Consider the following 25,237-nt stretch of genomic DNA (forward strand, 5'->3'; position numbering starts at 1 on the left):
ACACACACACACACACACACACACACACACACACACACACACACACACACACACACACACACACACACACACACACACACACACACACACACACACACACACACACACACACACACACACACACACACACACACACACACACACACACACACACACACACACACACACACACACACACACACACACACACACACACACACACACACACACACACACACACACACACACACACACACACACACACACACACACACACACACACACACACACACACACACACACACACACACACACACACACACACACACACACACACACACACACACACACACACACACACACACACACACACACACACACACACACACACACACACACACACACACACACACACACACACACACACACACACACACACACACACACACACACACACACACACACACACACACACACACACACACACACACACACACACACACACACACACACACACACACACACACACACACACACACACACACACACACACACACACACACACACACACACACACACACACACACACACACACACACACACACACACACACACACACACACACACACACACACACACACACACACACACACACACACACACACACACACACACACACACACACACACACACACACACACACACACACACACACACACACACACACACACACACACACACACACACACACACACACACACACACACACACACACACACACACACACACACACACACACACACACACACACACACACACACACACACACACACACACACACACACACACACACACACACACACACACACACACACACACACACACACACACACACACACACACACACACACACACACACACACACACACACACACACACACACACACACTCAAATTTTAAACACAGTTTAAAATTTGAAAAACTCTCTAATAATCCACCTTTTGTCCCAAATGCGTACCCTGGTCCTGCTGCGATAAATCTCAGCTCCACACCCCTTACAACAGAGCAAAATTATAGTTAAATTATCGCGAACACAGAGGGGGCATTTCATGACTCTCGTGTGGATATTGGAGAGATTGCTGAGGTCAGATCACAATTTGTTGAAACTTTTTTGAATTTGCCTTCTGTTAATAATCCAAATTTAAAAATTTTTAGTAAAAATGAACACTTGGTCTTACACGCCCTACATAAAGATCGTTCCAGAATTATTACGAAAGCCGATAAAGGCAATACTGTTGTTGTATTAGATTCAGATGATTGCGACAAAAAAGTCAGATAAATTTTAAATGATTCTTAAATGATATTTTAAATGATAACACATATGGACAATTAGCTACCGATCCCACAGAAAGATTTGTCCAGGAAGTCTGAAAAGAGCTTTCTTATCTAAAAGGAAAAGATGAAATCACAGATCAATTGTACAAAAGGTTTTACCCACGCGGATGCATGTCCCCTCGCTTTTATGGTCTGCCTAAAGTTCATAAGCCCGGTAATCCACTTTGACCCATTGTTTCTTCTATTAATTCTCCTACAGCAAAAATAGAGAAATTCTAATTAGTTGTATTTCGCCCACTAATTCAGGGTCAAAAATCCTATATTACAAATTCCGCTGATTTTTTTGCCAAGGTAAAGCAAGTTTCGGTTAAACCAAATACAAGAATGTGCAGTTTTGATGCATATTCAATGTACACTAATTGTGATCCTCAAAAGGCCGAAATGATTTTGGAGCATAAACTTAATTCTAACCCATCTATATCAGAAAAATCTACTCTTTCGAATCAGACACTTCTTTCTCTTACATTACTTTGTAACAGAACTTCTTTTTACTTCCATTATAAAGGCCTTTTTTATAGACAGAAATATGGACTTTCAATGGGTGCCCCCTTTCTCCAATACAGGCTGATATCGTCATGGATGACCTTTAAGAAAGGGCTATTTTGCAAAGTTTTTGTAAACCTGAATTTTGCGTTCGTTTTAAAGATTATATTTTTTATTTGTGGGAGCATGGTGACGAGTCTCTGGGTTCTTTTCTTCACTTGCTCAACTCCTTGGATCCAAAACTTAAATTTACTCATGAATCAGAGATAGGGAGGCGTCTTCCTTTCTTAGATGTTCTTGTGCACCAAAATGATACATGTTTCGAGTTTGGTGTCTATGGAAAACCCACACATAATAACCGTTGCTTAAATTATTCCTCTAATCATTCTCCTGCTGTGAAAAGAGGAGTTGTTCCTTCTCTAATTGATAGAGCATTGAAAGTTTATTCAACACGCTTCTTGGATTTAGAGCTCAACCACCTTAGAGATAATTTATTTTGGGAATAGTTATCCAATTATTTTAATAAATTATATAATTTCAAAACTCATTAAAAGATTATTAGATAGTTCCACAGAAAACACAAATCAAAGGGGGAAAAAACAACCTTAATACCAACATTTAGGTCTAGCTTTGAACAGAGATTCTAGTGATTTAAGAATAAACGAGTCAAAATTCGGTTTCCTCAAAAGAGAAGCCGATACTTTAGTATTCCCTGAAATAAACCTTGAACCACTTTCCCAGTCATATAATCAAACACGTGAACAACCCTTTTGGTCTTAAAGGGTGTCTGCAAGAAATGCATTAATTAAAATCCGAAGTCAGATGACATAGTTCTCCAACTTATTTAATTGCTGGTTCGTTTTGTTTTTTGTGTGAATGAATTGTTTTCTTTTCTCTCTCAGTTTTTCGCTAGTATCCGTCGATGGCAGTTTAAAATTTTTTGGATTTTTTACAAATTGCGGATATTGGCGAATCGCTCGCTTTTATGGTTGTTAGGTATTTAGTTTGAATTCTTATAATTTGTGGCTATTATTGAGTTTTAGTCCTCTTTTAAATTTTTTTTTTTTTGGTTCTTTTCACATTGACTTTACTGGGATACATTATTTCGTTTCGCGCTGAAGAAGAGAGGCGTTTGTCCTCTCGAAATATTCGCTTTGTTGTGTTTTTTTTTTGTTTTTTTTTCAGTACTTTTTATTTGGCCTATAAAAAACCTCATTTTTTCTCGTTTTTTCTTTCTTTATGTGATGTCAGGCCAATGTGCTTTAAGAAATTATCTTCGTCATGCTTATGGAGATATTTTATTCATTTTTTCTGTACCGAAGGGGACGCAAGTTCTTTCGTATCTGGAAGTGACGCAGCAAATGGGGGACAAACTAGGGATGCGCTGAGAAGCAGCTCGAGGCGGCCGTAAACTGGATGGGGAGTAATGTTTGGGGAAAATACTTGCCTTCCAAGGGTTTGCTATTGGATTTTATGCAAAACGGAGGCACAACGAGACCCTCCTTCGCTCAAGTGTTTCTAAACTAGCTTTTTTTAGGAGCAAAGAGTGTGGCACCTTGCCTTCTTTGAAAGTTATTTGAAAAGTTATTTTTTGAATTGATTCAATTTTTTCCGATTCTTCGCGAGAGATACCAGGGTGTCAAATTGAACAAGCATATTCAAGATACGGGCGGAAAAAAGACGTGTAAATCCTTAAGGAGTGGGAGGGGGAGGCCAAATTTATTTAGGAGCTTAAGTAGGGCGATAGACACATTAGCTTTATGGATGATGTCCTTAACGTGAATATCCCACTTTAAATTTGGAGAAATTATGACGCCAAGTAGTTTAAATGAGAACACAAAAATTTCAGGAGGGATAGGGTTAAGAAAACAGGGCGAGGATTTGAGAAAACAAATCGACATTATCATGGACTTATAGGGGTTTATTGTCATGTCTATGTCCAAGACTTTGTCTCCAATTTCATTGAGGATACTCATAGGGTCGTTTATTAAATTTCTGAATCAAGTTTCAAAAATCGTTAGGTCATCAACAAATTTATTTCGGTCAGGCAATTCATTTGAGAGGCTGTTGGTCAGGACTGAAGAAAGGAGGGGACCAAGGAGAGTACCTTGGGGTATGTCATTGTGGACAGGAAGAGGATTTGAATAATGATTCTGGTATTTGACAACGTGTGATCTATTTGTTAAGAATGAGAAAACTAGTTTCACCAGTAAGGGATCAATATTGAACTCGCCGACCAGTTTCTCAATTAAAATATTGTGGTTAACAAGGTCAAATGTTTATGAAGGTCTATAGAAATTAAATCTAGCCAGAAATTAAGCTTTTCGAGGATTTTCCCGATGTGGTCAATAAGAGAAACGAGGTAGTGGAAAGTAGAGGTGAATTTTAGGTTTCCGAATCGCTTCAAGTCAGTAAGAGGCAGGATTTGTTCCTTTAGCCAGTCTGCAAGGAATCTTTTGTATAGTTTCGAGGAAATAAGAGTAAGAGTACTAGGACGAACGCCTTCAAAACCAGGCTTTCCATTTTTTTTCAAAGGGGTTATGAAACCCTGTTTCCAAATTGTTGGAATTCACCCAGACTCGGTAATCTCGTTAAACAGGAAAGACAAGGGCTTAGAAAGGATATCACGGAAAGCACTAATGAGAAGAAAGGGGATTTCAAAAGGACAAACACTAGTCTTCCTAGTTTTTCAATTCTTCTTTCTATATCAGACAGGGGAACAGTGGAGAAATAAGGGGAAGGGGCTCCTGTTGGTAATTGGTCGCACAATGCTGGAAGGTTCTGGACAATGGAAGCAAGGAATTTATTTAGATTATTGGCAGTTACATCAGCGGACTCGGGTAGATTAAAGTTAAGTTGTTCAAGCCTCCTGACTCACGTCCTTTCAATCTCAGAATACCGATTTTTTGGTATATTAGTGACTAATTCTTCGACCTTGTTTTTGTAGTACGATCGTGCTAATTTATGAATTTCTCTTTTAATTCAATTTCTTAGTTTATTGGCTCCATCCGGTTTAAAATTTTTGAAAAACTTGAATTTGGTTCTAATTATTTTGTTTTATAGTCTGGTCAATAAGGGGTTTGTCACTGGAGCAGTTTCTAAAGATTTTTTCTGGGAAACTAATTTGATATTTATCAATTAGCTTTTTGTGGAACGTAGCTATTTTCTCATCAAGATTTTTTAAACAATAGGTATCGGACCAATCTTAAGTATTCAGCCACATACCAAAAGAAAGAAGACCAGAATTTTGAAGAGGGTGATAAGTGACATATGTTATTGAGAAAGAATGCTTAAAATTTGAGGAGGGGGATAAAAGGATCGAAAGATGATAACTCCCACCTAATGGAGGCAAAGCTGAGGGAGGGCGGTAAAAATTATACATATTAGTTAAAATAACATCAAGAGAGGTATTTTCCCGAGTCGTTAGTATTTTAACAATGTGCTTTACTTTAAGTGAGGGGCAAAAAGAATCCATTTTAAGGTCGTTGGCATCGCCAACTAAAAAAATGCCAGCATTGGGGTACTTAGAAATAACAAAATCAGCACTTGTCTGCAATTGCTGGATGAATTTACGTTTTGACTCTTTATAATTTACGAATGATATTTTGATTTGGGGGGTAATAGAAAACAGCTATTGCAATAATATTAAATAGAAGAGGGAGTACTTTTGGACTAATATTTTGCCAAAGGATTTCACCAAACTCGGATAAACTAGGGACTCGAATAACCTTTGGGTAAAGGTTACTCTTAGTAAAGAACAAAACACCGCCACCTTTTTTTCCGAGTGAGTGGTCTAAAGGACGGAGTTTAATAGATTCTGAATAATTTGTCAGGTGCAGGGACCCCGGGTCATGGGATTGTACTTCAGTAATAGCTATAATATCTATTAGATTTGATTCTGAAAGCACCTCGAGTTCGGTAAGCTTTTCAAAATTAAGAATTTTCGCATTAGTAACTAAAAGTTTAGGAAAAACAAACCGATGGGGGAATCTCGATAGGGAGACATGATGAGTTTGAGAATTTCCTGGGTGGGTTTTCAAATTAATATTATGATGCTGTGGAGAAAAAGGGTAAGAGAAGGATTTACTTTGGGGACTTGGAGGTGGGGGACAGGCAAGGATACAGACAAAGCATGGCGAGGAAGGTACAACTTGTTTCCAGTTGATGAGAAGTGGGAACAATTAAGATTTGTTACAAGACAATTATTAAATGCAAAAGGTCTCAGACCTGAGTCACGTTGACAGGGTGGGCACGAGGAATAAAACAAATGGGTTGGAGGTGAGGTATCGTGGATATAGGGTAAGAAGGATTTGAATTGGGACGTTTTTTGATAGGGAGGAAAGGGAGAGATTGGAAGTTAAGATGGGAGGTAGGAGAAAGCGGGATGGGTAGTGACGTTTCTAAGAGGCTGGGTATAATATTGGAACGAAAATTTTTCTTGTTCAAGCGTTCAGGACGGGAGCTTATTATAAGAGGAAGAGGAGCAGGTAATCGGAAAAGGTTATTTCTTGAGCTGTGTTTGAAGAATTATGGTGAGAGATATTTGCTTTGGTCCGGCGTACTAAAAAGGACGGCCAAAGGGGGAGGAGTGACTCTTACAATTTATATCTTTTACAGATTGGTGCAATTTTCTTCCTGGGGGTAGATAAAAAGAAGGAGGAACCTTAACGTGAGCTTTAGTGCAACCAAAACAACGACCACTGGAAAAAACGGTACAGTTATTAACATGCTTAAAATTGCACTCAAAAATACTACATTTACCTAATAGGTAGAATTTACTTTAGATTACTCTACCTAATAGGTAGAACTACTAGATTTTTTCAACGGTAATAAAGCGTTCTCTTTTCGTAAAAGCACGTTTATGACGGTTGGCTTTTCTTTCGTTACCACAGTCAAATATCCGACACTATGTTTTCTGCAGTCACTGAAACCTTAGCCGCTGGTTGGTTCTATCGAACAACGGTTACAATAGTATGCAGCCCTTCTGATAGACCCTCAGGTATTGCAGTGTCGTTTAGATTGTGCAAAATTTATTTTTACGCAGTGCATGTGCTCAATTTCTCATGTGAAGGTTTTCACTTAGCAGAAAATACATAACTATGGTCACAATATTTCATATCAGGGTTAAGTAGTATCAGGGAGCCTAATTTGTGGACTATATTGTTTGGATGGCAGATCACTCACTGGTTACTGTCTTGCACACTATAGCCATTTCATGGCCCGCTGGTTGAAAACCGGTGAAAGTTACATTACCCAGGTGACTAAATCCTAGAATTCTTTTGTTTTACAATATCTTGTTCGCTAATATTACCCCACTGCAGGTATTGAAATCCTCGGACAGGTTCTTTTGGAAAAGAGCTGAGACACTAGAATTTAATTAGCTACACCAATTAATGCAAGAGTCTCAGTAAGTTTAGATGGGGTGTTGTTTAAAGTGATGTTCCATTGCACTGTTTGTCTGGATAAATTTTGGGATAAATTCAAGCAAGTACTTGCAAACACCAGAACGCTCTAGACAAATATTAGGATGGATTACCAATTACCCCTAAAACAGTTCCAGTCTTCTAGGACCAGAACACTCAAAATAAATTCAGGACTGCAGCATACACCAGACGAGTGACAGAATGGGATGCAAGCTCTCCATTGAAAAAAAAATCCAGTTCATGAGCAATACGAAGATTCTGTACCCCTTGTGCCTTTTTTTTCTGGGTTCCATCCCATGAAATAATCGTTTGAAGAATGAACGTCGATGCCAACTTACCATTAAATTTGGACATATAGGTCAGAGAATAAGGTATGGATTAAGTAAGTTTTGATTCTAATCCGGGATAAGAATAGCGAATAAGGTTACCAGGTTTACTTAAGTAGACGACTTAATGGAGACACCAGTCATGGTTTTCAAACCAAGCTTTGAAGTCGGGAAAATGTCGACTTGAGAGATGGATGAGCTGATAAAAGGTCCCTCCTTCCTCTGAATCAGATCCTCTAAAAGCTAGTCGTTGTTGGACCAAGTATCTCGTGCTGGCTAGAAGGACACATAAAACACAATTATTCTTTTTGCTGCTTTAGACCAGCTAAAATTTGGAGTCTGCTCAATTCACAAATTTTCTGAATTCTTGCCAACGAAAACAAACTTACTGACCAAAAAACTATTAGATCATCCCTGTAATACTGCTCATATTCATTTGCAATAAAATCTATTTTATCAATGATTAGTTTAAACCCAAAGAGGAAATTGGGCTGTGACCCCACTATTATTCCGCCACTGCAAACAGTGTTACACAGGCAATAGTAGGGTGGGCAGGTTGTGGAACATTGGTTGGAGCTTCAAATTTTACTGATATACATTTAATCTAATAATTTGTAGTATACATTGAAGAAAGTATCCTCCAAACTGATTGCTCATATCATAGCTACGTTTTTTTTTACCTCTTATCAACAAATGTAATTATTCACGCAAATTTGATTGATATTACTATATATGAGAAGTCACGAACACGGAAATAGATTGAGATGGTGGAAATAGATTGAGAGGATGGAGCAATATTAATGCTCTTTTACATGCAAATTAATTATAAGGAATCGAGACACAGCACGTTTGCCTCATACCCCGTTAATAACAGGGTTGAATCATCCATTTAAAACTTCCATAAAAAAATTTGGGTTAATATATATTGTAAAAAATAGAGATTTCAAGCGTAAAAAAAATAATTGGAAGCCGGGATCTTCACATGCAAGGGTAGTAGAAAGACCTTAGAATTTCGTGAGGTCTTTATGACCACAGGAACACTTTCACTGACAAAAGCTGTAGTGAAACAAATGTTGTCATCTCGGTTTTGCTTCTTTGATGTTGTGAACGGGTCTTTAAACAACGGCACTATATTTCGGTAATTCCTCCAGATCGTTAAATTCCAAAGAATTTGATGACTATACGGTAGGGACTGGTTACAGAAACAATGCGCTTCTAATCCGCAATTGATATTTTCAAATCAATGAAAAAAACTGCTATCCAAACTAATATCACAAAACTACAATTAAGTCACTCAAAAGAAATCTACCAATGCACTAAATTTTATTTAGTCTTCTCCAATGCTCTCTTATTTACACTGTTCAAACTGGACGATTATACAACAAAAATACAGTCGGATAAAATGAATTATTTATCTTGTTTCCGAAGGGACTGAACACATAACTTGGGTAAGATAAAAGTATTGTAACTCCAACTTCTAAAAATCTCAGAAAAGGAAGGGGAGGAATCTGTAGTAGAGATTAAATGGGAGATGGAAATGGAATAATAGTCAAATCCACGCTAAATCGGAGAAAAATCCACATCCATAGCCTAACGACTTTCATCAAAAATTAATTGCTTAAAGCTTTTGAACAAAATGCATGATCTTACTTTTTTCGAGATTTTCTTTCGCAATACTTCATTTTAAATTCTCTACCATTTTATCCATTCCTCTGCAAATCTTTGTTAAATTTTTCATTTGGTATTCCAACGAACCATATTTTTTATGGTTGCTTCAGCCTGCGGTAGTTAAAGCATAGGGTGAGCCCCCAATTACTACAAGTTGAACCAGCTACCCTTCTCTTGGGTACGGCTATTCTATGGTTTACATTTAATTTTTGTTCCATTGTTTTCGGTATTTTTTTTAATCTCTCCCGTAAACCTAATTGTTGAATTTTTACCATTATAAAATTATTATCTGACTCAGAGAAGCGTCGGATGATTTGCCCCCAACCTCGCATTGTACTCCCGACCGAAGGCGGAAAAATTAGGAGATCGGTACAGCGCACCATTGGTCAGCATGCAAAACAGAAGTTTTAAAAAAAGTCAGAGGTTTGTACCTGAGACGAACTTTCGATTTCCGGTTCGTTTCCGGTTTTGTTAATTATTTATTGTTTTTATTTACGTCTATAATTTTATTTTACATCTTCTATAAGTGTAAAAAAAAATGAATCAGTAATGTGGTAAAAAGAAAAAACATTGTTCAGAATTGAGGTTTCTGGATTTTGATCACCCTTAGAAACTCGATTTTTCCCTTTGTCCCATAGGATAACTCTTGACATCTCTTTTCTTTGCAAAGCCAACTTCGGTTGAAGACATTAAACTACACTAGAAAAGGCAATCAAAATTTTCGTGGTCCTTCCAGTTATTCAACAGAAAGTGAATTGAATTTTTGTGAATTGCGTTATTGAGATAGATAGGACATACTTTCCAGATTGCAGTGGTAGCTAGCAACCTAGTAAGAGACGATCACGTCCAATGTTAAGAAATATAAAACTTATAACTCCTAAAAAAGAGTAGCTCCTCAGATCAAAACAAAAAGGACACCATTAGAACCACCTTGTCCGAAACCCTATATAGGAAGCTTTCTGTCTCTTGGCTTGAACAGCAAGGGAAATATATTGGCTTGAAAATCAAGAAAAGTGGCAGCTACTACAACATTCTGCCTAACAGGCATCTTTTTTTTTCTTTTTTTCTTCCACAGATAACCTTGCACTGGAACTTCTTAGAGTGTTGTTCAATGGCGCATTTTAAAGGAAATTAATGGGGTTAAAAACTTTTGTAATCAAACAAATTATTTTTAAAACAGAATAAATTTTTTTTTGAAAAACTGCAGATTTCATGTGGACGATTTATCAATGACGTCATAATTTTATGTTGTCGCCAGGCCGTCTCTTACTATTCCAATCAAGAAAAACCCATAGGCTTTTTCCTGTTTGTAATACAGTAAGGAGTTCAGTAAAGCGATGACAATAATAATCCCTAATGACAGAAATGACGAAAGCAGCAATAAAAATGATGATGACGGTGATGACGTCAGGCACAGAAAAAGTCTAGGGGTCATACGGCTCAGTGTTTTTTCATGATAGTAGACGAGATGAGGGTAGTTTGCAGAAAGCTAGTAAGTTGTCAGTAATTTGAATATGGAACTGAACACTTTTACATTTACATATATAACAGAACGCTGTTATATTTACATATAGAACCTGACCATTGTTAATTTACACATAAAAGAGGACACTGGTACATTTACATATAGAACTGAACAACAGTAAATTTATATGTAGAACTAAGTAGTACTGGTACCTTTCCATATAGAACTTAAGACTACTATTTGATTTATAACTAGAATTCTATTTCGCATAGGATGCAGTAACGTGTTGCCTTTTTTCGTTTCTGTTTTAGGGCAGTTAAACATCAGAGAGATATGTTTAAAGGATCCCATGAAAGCCAGATTGTATGTCTATTTAAGGACGAAAATAGCGACGAAGACCACACTGCCTTTCCATAACAAACAACAAAAGTACGAAGAACAACAGGGAAATCTTTTTGTAAGACAGTGGAGATAATTTGAATGAATATTTTGGCCCTATGTCCAAGGGCCGTCCTCAGCAAGACAAAAATATATAAAATAAAAAAAAAAGGTCCTGGTTGAACTTCGCTGAAGTAATGATGCTAGGACTGCTTTGAAAAAATTTTCACTTTTTTGGTTTTATTGGTCGCATGTTGTTGTGAGTCTTTTTTCTTTCATATATTTTTGTCTTGCTGAGGACGGCCCTTGGACATAGGGCCGAAATATTCATTCAAATTATCTCCACTGTCTTACAAAAAAAGAGATTTCCCTGTTGTTCTTCGTACTTTTGTTGTTTGCTATTTAAGGACTTTCTCTAAGAAAAAAAAAGTAAAATTGAATTGAACATAATCTTTGACATTAATTTCATTTTCACATACAAGATGATATAGAATGCGAAATTTTTGAAAATTTGCTGTTATTTGGTATGATGTCATATATTAGTTTCTTCGCTTCGTGATTCCTTGTGATCTGTTTTTTATTAGGTTCCAGTTAAGAAAAAGCCTTATACTTTATCCTGTGAGTGATTGAATTTGAAAAGTAATATTAAAATTATAACGAAAACTTCTGGCTCTTTACACTGAAGTCAAACTTTTTGTTTCGTATGGATATAGGATGACAGATTGTCAAATATCGTCCGTTTCGGTCATCTATATAGGGCCAGGCGAAAAGCAAGCCGTCCAGTGTTGCCAGAAAGTGAAACGGAAAACAAGCCCAAGCCTTTGAAAAACACACCAAAACACGCCCGAGCGTTTGAAAACCAAGACTGCCATCATCGTCAGTTCCTAAAATACTAAAATTGCCCAAACTTGTGTTTCACAACAATTTTGCTGCTAAAGTCAAAAAAAAATTTTGCGTGTGTCGCGGCGCTTTTTAAATTTCTTGGCATTTTTCAGAATCCTCATTATTTCGTCCATGACTAAAAATAAAAAAATTGTCTTACGAAGGTGCTACAAATTGAAGCACGTGCTACACTGCTACACGTGATGAAATAGTGCTAATACAGTTCTTTCGTGCTAGTCAGAAAAAGTTTTGCCCCTAATCTAACTCTACTTTTACCATGCTTGCTTAACCTTGGTTCATCCTGCTCCGCTTTCACAGAAGAACAAACATTTTGCGTGATTCGCCAAAATTTTTCTGTTTTTAGCTACAGGTTTATACGTCATAATGGTTAAACAGCTGTCAACTGTTTTAGTTAACTCTTAGACCTAAATATAGCTTATTCTTATGGATACGCTGGTCTATACTAGCAACAATCACAAACCGAAGACATACAATATCGTTGGTTTATTATCACATAAAAATTTTTGGTACAGTTGTAATACATTATTTAAAGATAACTTTATAATTAAAGTAAGGCCTGAAAAATAAACGGGGTTAGTACAAAAGCCTTCATAATCCCAAAATGAAGTAATACGGGCCGCTAGACAAATCATTAAGAAAAAAGATAAAGAAGAAAAGGGCAGGGCAGGGCTAACCGAGAGAACGCCCACGACAAATCAACACATTTCTTTTATCGTTCAAGGAAAAACACAAAAAAAAAGAAAAAAAAGGCACTTAGATCCATAAGGCACTAAGAGATTTAGGACTCAAAGGAGGCTAGGATATTATCTAGATGGACTAGATCAGTTTCTTCAACTTCGCAAACATTATAAATATCACTATTGAAAAGCAGCATACGTTTTGTAGGCTCAAACGTCGAGCAACAAGAGCCACATGCTGAGAACCACAGCCTGAACACAAGTATTGAGTTCAACATGGACAAAAGCATACGGTTTTAGAGCTTGCTCTTAACGGCATACATCATCAGAAAAATACCATTCCATTATGGCATTGCTAATTAGCAAACTCAACAGGGTCAATGCCCAACTGGATAACCCACGAAAAGGAGATGCCCCAACAACATCAAAATAATGTAGGACAGCTATCCAGAACTGATAGGAGTCTTTGGGGATTGTTCTTCCACGCACAAATGACTAATTAACGTCCAACAGTTTCCTCCACTGATTCTCCATGGCACTGAAATCTGGGGTAGTAACAATTCTCAATAGCGAGTATCCAGAGCAGGAGGCATTCATTTAAGCACAGCTTCAGCCGCAGTTTTCAGGAATACCAAACACTGTATTTTGATCTCGCTCTTCTGTGTGTCTGAAAGTTTAGATTTTGCCAGTTTGTTCAGGAGCTCATGTCCGTAATCAACTTGATCTGGCGGCAAATAATTGATTTTGAAGTCCATGTTAACCGTCACAGACACTGCAGATGAGCGGAGTATCCTACGCAGGAGATTTAGTATCAAACCCTTCAGCTCTTCAAGAAGTCGAAATTAGTCAGCGTTTTGTTCAGAATTAGGACAGGAAAACAAAACTTTCAGTGATGAATCCAGGGCCAAAGACGTACTCTGAGAAGGTATTGTCATTTTACTATGTTGACCCCCTTCTGATTTCTAAGTGTTGGGAATTATACAAAACAACATTATACCCCTTATTTTGAGTTTCTTTTTCTTTGGTTTTAGTTTGAAATTGCACCTCCTGTTGTTAGAGTAGAATTTTAATCTATATCAAAGTTTTTTTTCCTAAATATAGGAAATGTATATCCAGATCTCTAAAACTTCACAAATTTGGATTCAGCAAAGTTGTAAGGCTGAAGACACTTTTCTTTTACTTTTTTAAAGCAGAAGATCTATTCTGCAAGGTTTCACTTTAAAAGACAAAGATCTTTTAAAGGTCAGTGCCCTCTATAAGAAAAAGGAGTAGAGATGGGCTGGCTACTTCAAAATATTTTTCCAGGACATACTACAGTCTGTAAACACATCCCAGAAAGTTTCATTTTCGTAGCCCAACCCCTTCCCAAGATAGCAAAAAGTAGCTTGTCTAGAATTTTACCATATATAATTCAGAATATATATTCGCACAGTATGGGGGGGGGGTTAAAGTATAGTAAAATTGTAGTTAAAAAGTGTTAATAACAAGAGTCTAGAGAAGGACATGAAGAGACAGAAACATGTTAAGAAAACCATTCATAATATGCAGAATAATTGTAGCTAACACATATCGCATGCATCCCAAATATACTTTATCCCTAACTCCCTCCCCTAATGTGCATTTATATAGCCCACATTATATATTCCCAATGCATTCTGCCACCCATCACTTGTTTTGTCACAGCTGATTAAATTTACTGGTACTCTGGACGAATTTCAGTTTTGTATTTGCACATTAAGGGAGAGGGCCTGGGGGTAATGTATAGCAGGGCTACAAGCAAGATATCTATTTAGCCTAGCTTAGGCCACAAAAAGCTTAGGCCAGGAGATTAGTCAAATAAATAAAAAAAGGACAGATCTGCATAAAATCCAAGACTTGTCTTAATCTGAACAGCAATGAAATTCCTTATAGCAATTAGTATAAGAAACATCACAAGTATATTCCCTGAATTTAGCAATATTCTGCTTGCATCCTAACCAAAGACCTAAAATGCAGAGCTATCTCAGCCATGCGGAAATAAACTCCCTAGATGGAAAGCGATGCAGAATAGAAAACATTCCATGCGTTAAAGGAGGGCTTTTGTTGCTTTGGTGTGTAGACACGGCTGAGCCACAGTGATTTTGAAATTTTCGTATGGTTCTGAATTTTCGATCAAAATAAGCCCATTTTTTTTAAAAAAAGCCCAAGTTCCCGCCCCACGCCCACTCAGAATTCATCCTGCCCCTGACGACTAAACCAAGCCCACTGGGCAAAAACAAGCCCATCTGGCAACACTGAGGCCGTCCCGACTGAATGGGATGCTGGAGGCGTGTGCTGGAAAGATATCCAATAAGCACTATCGACACGTCAACAATAACGTAAATACTAATTTTGAAAAAAAAAATTGCTGCATAACAGTGGAGCAGAATAACGGTTTTGTATTATCGCAATGACTTGAACTACTGTTTAACGCCTTGGCAATCCTGTTTGTTTCCAACTCCATACAATTCATTTTTTTGCAATCTGAGTTTTCCTCTTTGTAAATTTATTTATTTTCACGAATTTTTCTGGATAAAGCGAGTGCTTCATCAAATTTTATTTTTTATAATTTTCTATTCTTAATAGTTCTTTTTTAATTATTAGGCTACTATAAAGCTTGATTGGGATGGAAAAGGGACGAGACAAGATTTATTACCAATTATAGTTCAGACTGGTAATGGAGAAGCAAATTCTTCGATATCCCTTGAGATTTGGTTCTATAAGTATCGCTTCACCACCCCAATTGAATGGGACGAGGCCGTGAGAACGGATTAAAAAGAAATTAGAAATTCTTTAGATGGTGTTAAGAGGAAAGCTTTGAATAAATTGGAATGGAGGAGTGCACGCAGTTGTGTTGGCTTCAGGCGGCTTAACCCTGCAGTGAACTATTAGCAAGCGTGGTAGAACAACGTACTTCCTTTATTTTCAATTCATTGTAATTTATTTGTGCTATCCTTCAATTATATCCCGACTCGTTTTGTTTTAAGTTCAATTCCTAAGATTTTCTTTTTAATTCTTTCTTCAGCATTTTGAAAACGACATGACTGGTCATCCTGGTTGAAAAATTTTCTAGTATAGTTTTGTGAATTGAGCTATACATTTCTTTCAAGTTTTTTTTTACATTTCGTTTCAATGATGTTTTAGATTATATCATTTTAACTCTTATATTTTGTTTATAATTCTTTGTTTTTAGCATCTTCAAAATGACATCATTCAATTTCCCGTTGCAGAAAAGACGAAGTGTTATTCTACAATGATAAAACTATTAGTTTTAATGTGGGGAAGGACTTTGTCAAATCTGGTGGTACTGGTGAAACGGCCAAACAAAATTCGTACAGTGGACTTCAGGTGCAAAATTATAAATTCTGTGTCGGTTTAAAGTCCAAATTATTAAAAATTTTACTTTGGAACAGATTTAGACACCGCCCGTGATTAATATCTGCTTACAGTTCTTATAGCCAATGATCTGCAATTAGATTCTGCCTTATGACGGTGAGTGGTCCGTCTTTCGTGGGGTGCTGAGAAATAATTGGTTAGGATATTCTGATGCTCTTAATCATTATCTTATGATTAGACCTTAGTACCACCTGTACCTCTCGAAGAACCAAGACCACCAAGGAGAAGCCATCGGTCATCCCACAGGCTTTTCGATCCAGTAATATCCTCCTGTTATGGTTGAACCAACGTGTGTAGATTGCGTAGATCTCTTTAGTAGGTCCGGCGCAGCGTGTTTCTGAGTCTTCCCGGGCAACAACTTACTGGTGGTTGCTAATGTGAAGTGACTTTTAGGAGTCTATGGTCGTTCATACATTTTCATTAACTTTTCGAATATTATATTCGGATTATCTTTATAGTAGTACAATGGTAAATAAAGCCATTTGAAAAAGGCAAGATAAGTTATATTAAACAAGGTATCTTTAGTACAGATTAAGAAAAAAATAACAGCAAATAAAACAATAGACCAAACGAAAATGACTCAGAAAAGATAGAAACTGGAAGAAAAAAGAACAGAAAATTTTAAATATATACAAAAGCCAAATGTACTATATATACTCCCATCAAATTTGGGTCACCACATCTGTACTAAAATATAATCAGTAGCATTATGCGCATAGCACCGTTGTTTTCTTCAATATCCTCTTCAACAAACTATAAAAGTTTAAACTAAATACCTTCACATGTTCATTTAGCATTGCTAAAACGTCGTCTTGTCAACTTCTGTGGCCATAGTGTGTTCAGATTCAACAGAGTACAGTTTAAATATTCCGCAAGTTTTTCGCCTTAATACTCTTAGCTTTAGTAGCAGTAGTACCAGCAGTAATAGTAGCCGCAGTAGAAATAATAGTATTAGCCTTAGATTTAGTAGCAGTAGTAGTAGTAGCAATAATAGTAACAGCAGTATGAAGTAGCAATAAGATGCAAATATTGTCTTTGGTTAGTTCAAAATCTCTCACAACAAGCCCTGCAAGCTTCAACTTTACACACCAGGCTGTTCCGAAGATAATGCTGATACGCCCTTTGGACAGTCTGCAGGCAGACTGCGTGTTGTAATTCAGTTCACTTTCCCCCCCCCCCTCAAATTCCCTGAAAATTGCACCTTCATATCCTTAGTCATAGTTGTAATAGTAGTCACAGAATTAGTATTAGTAGTATCAGTACTAATACTAGTAGCAGCAGGATTGTACTCATTTTCTCCTCATATACAAACATCCCAAAAAAGAACAAGGAGATTTTTTTTGTAAATTAGGTCTATTTGGCCTAGAGCATCGGTTTTAACCAGTCAGAGCCACAATCCCCCCTGGCCCTTTCAACAAACCAGAGTTTTGAGCTGATCAAAAAACTAGAATTTTCGGCCCTTTTTGGTGTAAAAATAAACTGGAATAATGCGTCGTAATTTCATCAAAACATAAGGATATGTCTTCACTTATCTTTTTTTGGTCAAGAAATCAAAACAGAACAAAATTTCTCTCCAAATTTCTTACGTTAAAAAATAAAGCTTTAGGTCCTTTTAAACCTGATTGTATGGATAAACCAATATTTCAGTTTCTTTGTTTTCTGAATTTTCTGTGTTTTTAAGTTCAAAAGACTTTATAATCACTTAAAAGAACGTTGCCAAATTGAAAAACTGACTTAATGCGCAAACACCCCCCCCTCCTCCCTGTGCTTAAATCTTGGTGACAATAGAGAGGTATTTACTCAGCCAGACATGCAAAAACTGGATTTTTTAAGCCCAGAAAGTCATTGTCAAAGGGAAAGAACAAGTTAAAACGAAAAGCAAAAGTAAATCACTGCATACATAAACAAAAGTATTCCTAAAAAAATGAATTAATGAACTGATAAAAAAACCACAAAAGAACAGCAAAAAAAGAAGCAGATTACAATAGGGTCCAGCTAGACCACAGACATTGTTATTGTACAATATGAACTAGCAAGTTTCTTCTAAGAATTGGTTGTTGGATTATTCAGATCCAATTCAGAAGAATATTCTCTCTTGCATATATCAGATTTAAACAGTTTCTCACCAGTGTGTACTCTTTGGTGCCTAATCAAACTGCTTGACTGGGAAAAAGTTTTCTCACACACCTCACATTTAAACGGTTTCTCCCCAGTGTGTACTCTTCGGTGTTTAATCAAACTGCTTGACTGAGAAAAAGTTTTCTCACATACATCACATTTAAAGGGTTTTTCACCCGTGTGAACTCTTTGGTGGTAAATCAAATTGCTTGATGTAGAAAAAGTTTTCCCACAGATATCACACTTAAAGGGTGTTTCACCTGTGTTTACTATTTGATGGTAAATCAAACTGTTTGATCTGCAAAAGATCTTGTTACATACATCACCCTTAAACGGTTTCTCCCCAAAATGCACTCTTTGGTGATTAATCAAACTGTTCGATTGAGAAAAGCATTTTCTACATACTTCACACTTAAATGGTTTCTCCCAAGTGTGCAATCTTTGATACATAATCAAACTGCTTGACTGAAAAAAAGTTTTCTCACATGCATCACATATAAAGGGTTTTTCACCCGTGTGTACTCTTTGGTGATAAATCAAACTGCTTGAACTATAAAAGGCCTTGTCACATACTTCACATTTAAACGGCTTCTCCCCAGAATGTACTCTTTGGTGACTAATCAAATTGCTCAATTGAGAAAAGCATTTTTTACATAATTCACACTTATATGGTTTCTCCCCAGTGTGCAATCTTTGATGTATAATCAAACTGCTTGACCGAGAAAAACTTTTCTCACAGACATCACACTTAAACGGTTTCTCCCCAGAATGCACTCTTTGGTGACTAATCAAACTGTTTGGCTGAGAAAAGCATTTTTTACATATTTCACACTTAAATGGTTTCTCACCCGTATGCAATCTTTGGTGTATATCAAAGTTCCTTGATTGGGAAAAGCACTTTTTGCACACATCACATTTATATGGCCTTTTTAATGTGTATGTCCTTTTATATCTGTCAAACTCTTCGTCTTTTTCGCTTTGTAAGCCACTCTTAAAATATGAATTCTTAACCTTTAAGCTTTTTGCCTCAGGTTTTGATTCATTGAAAGTTTCGCTGTATATTTTGATATCACTTGATGAATTATCTTCAACTCCAACAACTGAAAAAACAAGCAAAAAACATAATCGAATAAAACCAGAAAATAATTCTTAGTTAACTAAAAACAATCTTTATTTCAGGCTAAGTGTTTCTGTTTCTCAATAAGAAAAAAGTCACCATCATAACTAAGATTGTTCGAAAAAACCAAATGAATATGGATTGAAAGTTTATTATAAATACTGATATTATTTCCTTGAAGTCCTAATAATTTTGAAGTGACTGAAGTTAAAAAAGAGAAAATGTTTAAAGTGTATTTGGTTTTCAATAAAGTACGAATTATGTTCTGACAATACACAGAGAGCGTCAGCAAAACTTTTCTTAGGTTCTGCTCATTTTAAGTTTGACTCGGGTTTGGGTTTGATTCTAACTTCTGTTCATTTTGGGTTTCATTTATTTATTAATGGTAATTTAAAGTAGTATTAAGTTTCAAATTTATTCGACTTTATTTATTCCCATCTTTGGATTATTGAGGGTCCTAACTTTTCTTTGAAAAACTTCTTTTTTGAAAGTTTTCCGAATTAATTTCTTTTTGATTTAATCGCCATAGTTTTTGTCATTGGTAAGGAAAAACATAATTTAAATCTTTTTTTGTCTTCCTTGACAAAAATTCAGATTTTGGTTTTAAATTTAAACGTCGGGCAAATATTTTCAGTGATCTTTAATAATATACGCCTTTTCAAAAATCTGAATACACGTAGTATATTTCGATATAGTTTACACCTCCACCTTCCCTGAAACTGAAAACTTAATAACCTACTTTCCTCCTAAAAAACTATATCTATGATATTTTGACAACCTTGATGCACTTACACTCAATGGATTTAGTTCAGTGGTAAGAGCGGAGGTATTAATAGTAGTGAATACGCTATATTTGCTTTCATCCAACATATTCATGAAGGCTCAGATAGAGTAGAAATTCCAGTAACAATATATTTAGATTTAAAAAAGTACTGGCTGCAATATCCCATTGTATTTTTTTTTGTAAATTGCATAATTATAGAGTACGCGGACTGTCGTTGGATCTAGCTAAATTTTATCTGTATTATAAAAAGCAGAAAATCGAAGGAGGCACTTTCCTGTCTCCACCTGTTCCTCAGTCTTCGAAGGTTAAGGTACCTCAGGGCTGTGTCCTAGGTCCTCTGTTACTTCGAACTTATATAAATGATTTCCACCGTGCTTTGGTAATCTCATGTCTCAACACACATTTTGCTGTCAACGTTTTGCAATCAACGAGGAGTTGATTGCCAAACTGGATACTGCTGTTTCTAATGTTCTTAATCGTGTTCATCAAATCTTATAACCCAACTTAATATCCTCAGCCGTTCTTGAAATATTGCTGAGACGTCTTATTTAAAGTAAATATAAACATAGTACCTTTTGATTTTGTTCTGAAGAAATACAAATTTTTCCTGAAAGTTTCTACTTTATATCCTATCCTAGTCGTGAAAAAACCCCCCTTGATATCTTGAGAACCTATATGTACTTAAATTATTCTTATTTAGTTCAATAATAGAAGTAATAGCTGTAGAAATATTTGCAAAAGTTGTGGTAATATTGGTAGCCCGGGAAGTTTCAGCTTCATACCCTAAGGCGATACTGGTATATTGCTAAAGCATCCATTTAATAGCCCATGAGTGAGTTTTGATTCAGTTCAACATTTCCTCACCATTCCCTGAATATTTCGCAAAAGTCATGATCATTAGCAATAGTAGTAGTCATAGTAGAAAACGTAAGCAGGACTATTGGAAGTATAATTAATGATGGCAATAGTAGTAATAGTATTTATATTGTACGTTTTTGGTCTTGTTCAATATTCCTTCCTCATACCCTGATAGTTTCAACTTAATACTTTAATCAGTTTCTGAGATGTTGCAGATAAACCCTTTTGAAAGCCTGCATGCACCTAGTATGTTTTTAATTTGAAAAAACGTCCCCAACAGCAGCCTCTAAAAATTCCAAATTAACTCTATAATTACTACTGCATGTAATATATAGTGAATTTTATGCATAGAGTGAATTTTTATTAGTTCAAACTATGCCTCAACAAGTCCTGAAAGTGTCAACTTAATACTCTAAGCCGTTCTTCATATACTGGTAATATGCCATTTTGCCAGCTAGCATACACATAGCGTGTTTCAGTTTAATTGAACAAACGCCTCAACTTTTTACAAAAAATTCCTCATTAATACCCTTAGCCTCGGTATTAATATTACTAGTAACAGTAGTATGCATATAGTACCTTAGAGTTGGTTGAACATTCCCTTAAACATGCACTACCAGTAGCAGTACTACCAGTAGCTGCATACACATAGCATCTTTTTTTTTTTCAACATTCCCCTAAATACACATTGAAAGTTTCTGGGGCAACTGTTAAAACAGTTTCTGGGGCATTACTGATACGTCCTTTTGACAACCTGCAAGCACATAGTTTTTTATTTTCAGTTCAGCATCTTCTCAACATTCTTCTTCAGCATCTTCTTAGAATGTATTTATCTCAACATTCCCTGAAATTGTCATTTTAATACCCTTACTTTAATAGTAGTAGTAGCAGCAGTTGTATTAGGAACAGTAGCAGTAGTGGTAGCATGAAAATTTTGCCATTTAGTTAGTTCAACATCCCCCACAACAAGCCCAAACACTTCGTACTCCAAGCCATTCCTAAGACATTACTGATAAATGCATTCGACAACCTATATGCACAGAATGTTTCGATTTAGTTCAGCATTCTCCAAAATGATCCTAGAAATTTTCAACTTAGTAGCAATAATAGTCACGATAGTAGCATTGGTTGTATAAGTATTAGTAGTAGTATTAGAAGTAGTAGCAGTTGTAGTACATACATATTGCATTTTGGTCAGTTGAACATCCCCCTTATTATACCCTCCAAGTTCCGAGTTAATACTCTTAGCCATTCCAAAGATATTCCTGGCAACCTCTATTCTTTGGACAACCTCTGTGCAAAAGTGTGTTTTTAGATTTATTTCAGTAATTTATTTTGAACATAAGAACCACAATGTAAATCAATCAGCAGCCAGAACACGTACCTGTTAGGGTTCGTAAATCACCGCCTATTTTTGAGTTACTTTTTCATCTCAATCTGGCTTTACTCAAGGAATTGGTTTAGTAAAATACTTAAAAAGAAGGTAACAGAAACGCTCTTCTCAAGGTTAGTCAAAAGTCCATGTATTTAGTCCGTTTGTTTTAGTGCTTTTTCAGTAAACTATTATCTGATAAAAAGAATTCTACCGAAAAAAAAAACAAAAAAACGATCTTAGATGTACCTTCATTGTTAAAACATGTGGAGCCAAATTCCTGATTGTCGGGTTCAAGTTTATAGCGTTCTGAATAGCTGGATAAAGAACCGAAAGAAACCACTTCTCGTTTTGGAGACGTAAAAAAGTCTGGAACGTCAAAGAGCTCCTTACTGTTAATTGGTAAGGCATTCTCAAGTTCTGAAACAAAATTTAAATAAAAGTGACACAAAACATATTCAACAGTAAAACTTACTATACAAATCCAACTACTTTTCTCTTTAGAATCGATTATCTCCCGAACATCAATAATAACCCTTAATGGGATTAAACAATATACAAGCTTGGCTATTTCCTATGTTTTGCAATCTTTAAGATAGACGATTCTAATATATATGTATAAATACTTAGGCATGTATGGACATACATATACAGCACTGGGCCCGAAACAGCTACGTAGTAGCCTTGTATATACTGATTCTCATTGTTGCTAACCACATTGTCTTCTAACTGCAGCCTTTTCTTGATGTCATGAAGTCACCATAGGTTCGATGCAACCACCCTGTGAAAAATGCAAATTTGTCCTTAAATTGTGACCTATTTAGATCGTTTTTTGTTGCCAGAAAAATCAATATGCCAGTTTTAAGAAAAAAACAACAAAAACAACTATGTAGCCGATTTCTAGGCTGGGCCCTGACACTCTGCATGCAGTAGGCTTGTGTATATTAATTCTCGTTATAAGTAACAAGCTCCGAATGAATCACCTTTGTTTCATACTCTTTCCTCGGAAAAACAGAGGGCTCCACTGGGAATACATATACCATTGAAGAATCCCAATGACTTGTAATTTACACTTTCGTAGTGTATGACATCATTGTAATATTGCACAGGTTTTTGCGCCACACTTTGTCGGCGCTGAAGATTGTGAAGGGGTTGTTGCACTAACGTAATATATCTTTTCTCTTCGCGTTCATTTTTGACTTGTTATGATTTTCGTTGTCAGTTGTCTTCTAACACTACTATTCTTTGTTCTACATATCATTTTTGAACCGTTTTTGATACTTGCTTTCTCGCTGTAGCGAGTAATTCTTACGCTGGAGTAATTCTTACTCCAGCTTATCTTCTAATCGTATATTTCTTTGTACTTTCGGTGGAGTATTTTTTAACCAATTTCCTTTTCTCTTCACTTCATTAATTCTTTCTGCTCTACGATGTCGCACGTCTTATAACAACAAAGTTCTTTGTTCTTCACTTTTTTTTTACTCGTACTCGGTCTTCACTTTCGCTTTTGACTCGTTTAAATTCTTGCTGCCGCTTATCTTCTAACCAGATATTTCTTTGTTTTTTACTTTGATTTTGACTCGTTTTAATTCTCGTTGACACAAGTATTCTAACTGTATATATCTTTGTTCTTCATTTTCGTTTATCATTGCTTAAAAATAAAATTTTAAGACCGTTTACATTAGCTTCTCAGATTGGTCTTGTCACATTTGATGGTCAAGGTTGTTCTTTAGTCTTCTAGGCATTATGAAACTGCTGAAAACGCCTTTTGTAAGTGAAATATTAAGAAACACTTAATGCGTTTTAAATAAATATCCCTAATAGCTTACCATAGATAATGAAACTAAAACAAAAAAAGTGTACAAAATAAAAGGCTCAAAGAGATTCGTCTGGTAATCATAGGACTGCAAAAATGGTTTTCACTCAGTAACTATAAATTTAACATTCAAATACTTCAGAAGACAGTTCAAACCATAACAGTCATTTTCATCTTATCTCAAACATCTCCAACAAACCTCCTTCAAGTGACAATTCTCAAATAAGCCCGAATATTTATTTTACCTGTCCTATCGCTTTTTCCAATAAACTATTATCTGATATATTTGATGCAAAAAATACTAAAGAAAAAAACAACCAGATTTTAAGCTAAAAGTAATGAGCAACATCAGAAGTTAAAACGATCAGAAATTATTCCATGTATGAGAGGTGTTGGGTGTTGCTTTTACCTCAAAACCCCGTTCTTCAAGCTAAAGTATCTATTCAGACAAAAACTCTAAATTTAGCGTAAAGAGCGGGGTATTCAGGAGGAGACAACACCCCTCATATACGCAATTATTTCTGTTCTGTGTTTTAATGTTGCTCGTTACTTTCAGCTGAAAAATTGTCATTAATTGTTTCATTTAATTATTTTTTCATTTAATTTCTGATCGTTTTGCAGAAAATGCCAGGTAGCCCATCCCCCCCCCCCTCACGGAAATTCCCCCAATTGCTCCGTAGAAAGTTCTCCTGCGTAAAATACTTTCACCTCGCGACAAATTCCTCCCAGGAAAATTTCTTGCTCACGATTCCGCCAGAAAAAGGCTCCTTCTGATCGTTTTTCAATTCATACCAGAAACTACTACGTGGAAAATTTTTCTCAGCTTCTCAGTTATTTTTCTCAGTTACATGTTTTTGGTTACTTAAAAAGCGCACTAAAACAGTTATTTTTCTTTTAGATAAGTCTTCTCCCGATCTTCTAGGACTATTGGTTCGGCACGATTAGCTTCTATGCTCGTAGCTTTTATTGGGTAGCATTAAACTTAATGCTTATTAAATTATTAAAACTAGCACTAAAATCCGATTCTTTCGATGAATGTATTGTTATCAAGATTCCGTTTT

General features: G+C 36.1%; 1 protein-coding gene across 1 annotated transcript in view; it reads right to left on the reverse strand.

Annotated features, from left to right (window-relative positions):
* Nucleotides 1-17,303: 17,303 nt before the first annotated feature.
* Nucleotides 17,304-25,237, reverse strand: part of LOC148943883 (uncharacterized) — a 12,391-nt gene continuing 4,457 nt past the window's right edge. The window contains exons 2-3 of the mRNA XM_089101273.1: nucleotides 22,610-22,896; nucleotides 17,304-19,329 (exon numbers count right to left, since the gene is read on the reverse strand). Coding sequence (XP_088957399.1) covers nucleotides 18,155-19,329; nucleotides 22,610-22,896 — 1,462 coding nt within the window. The 3' untranslated portion in view covers nucleotides 17,304-18,154. The remainder of the gene's footprint in view (nucleotides 19,330-22,609; nucleotides 22,897-25,237) is intronic.

The sequence above is a fragment of the Artemia sp. Qi Xiang Cuo genome, chromosome 15, assembly GCF_049724085.1.
Source record: "Artemia sp. Qi Xiang Cuo chromosome 15, ASM4972408v1, whole genome shotgun sequence".
Lineage (NCBI taxonomy): Eukaryota > Metazoa > Arthropoda > Branchiopoda > Anostraca > Artemiidae > Artemia > Artemia sp. Qi Xiang Cuo.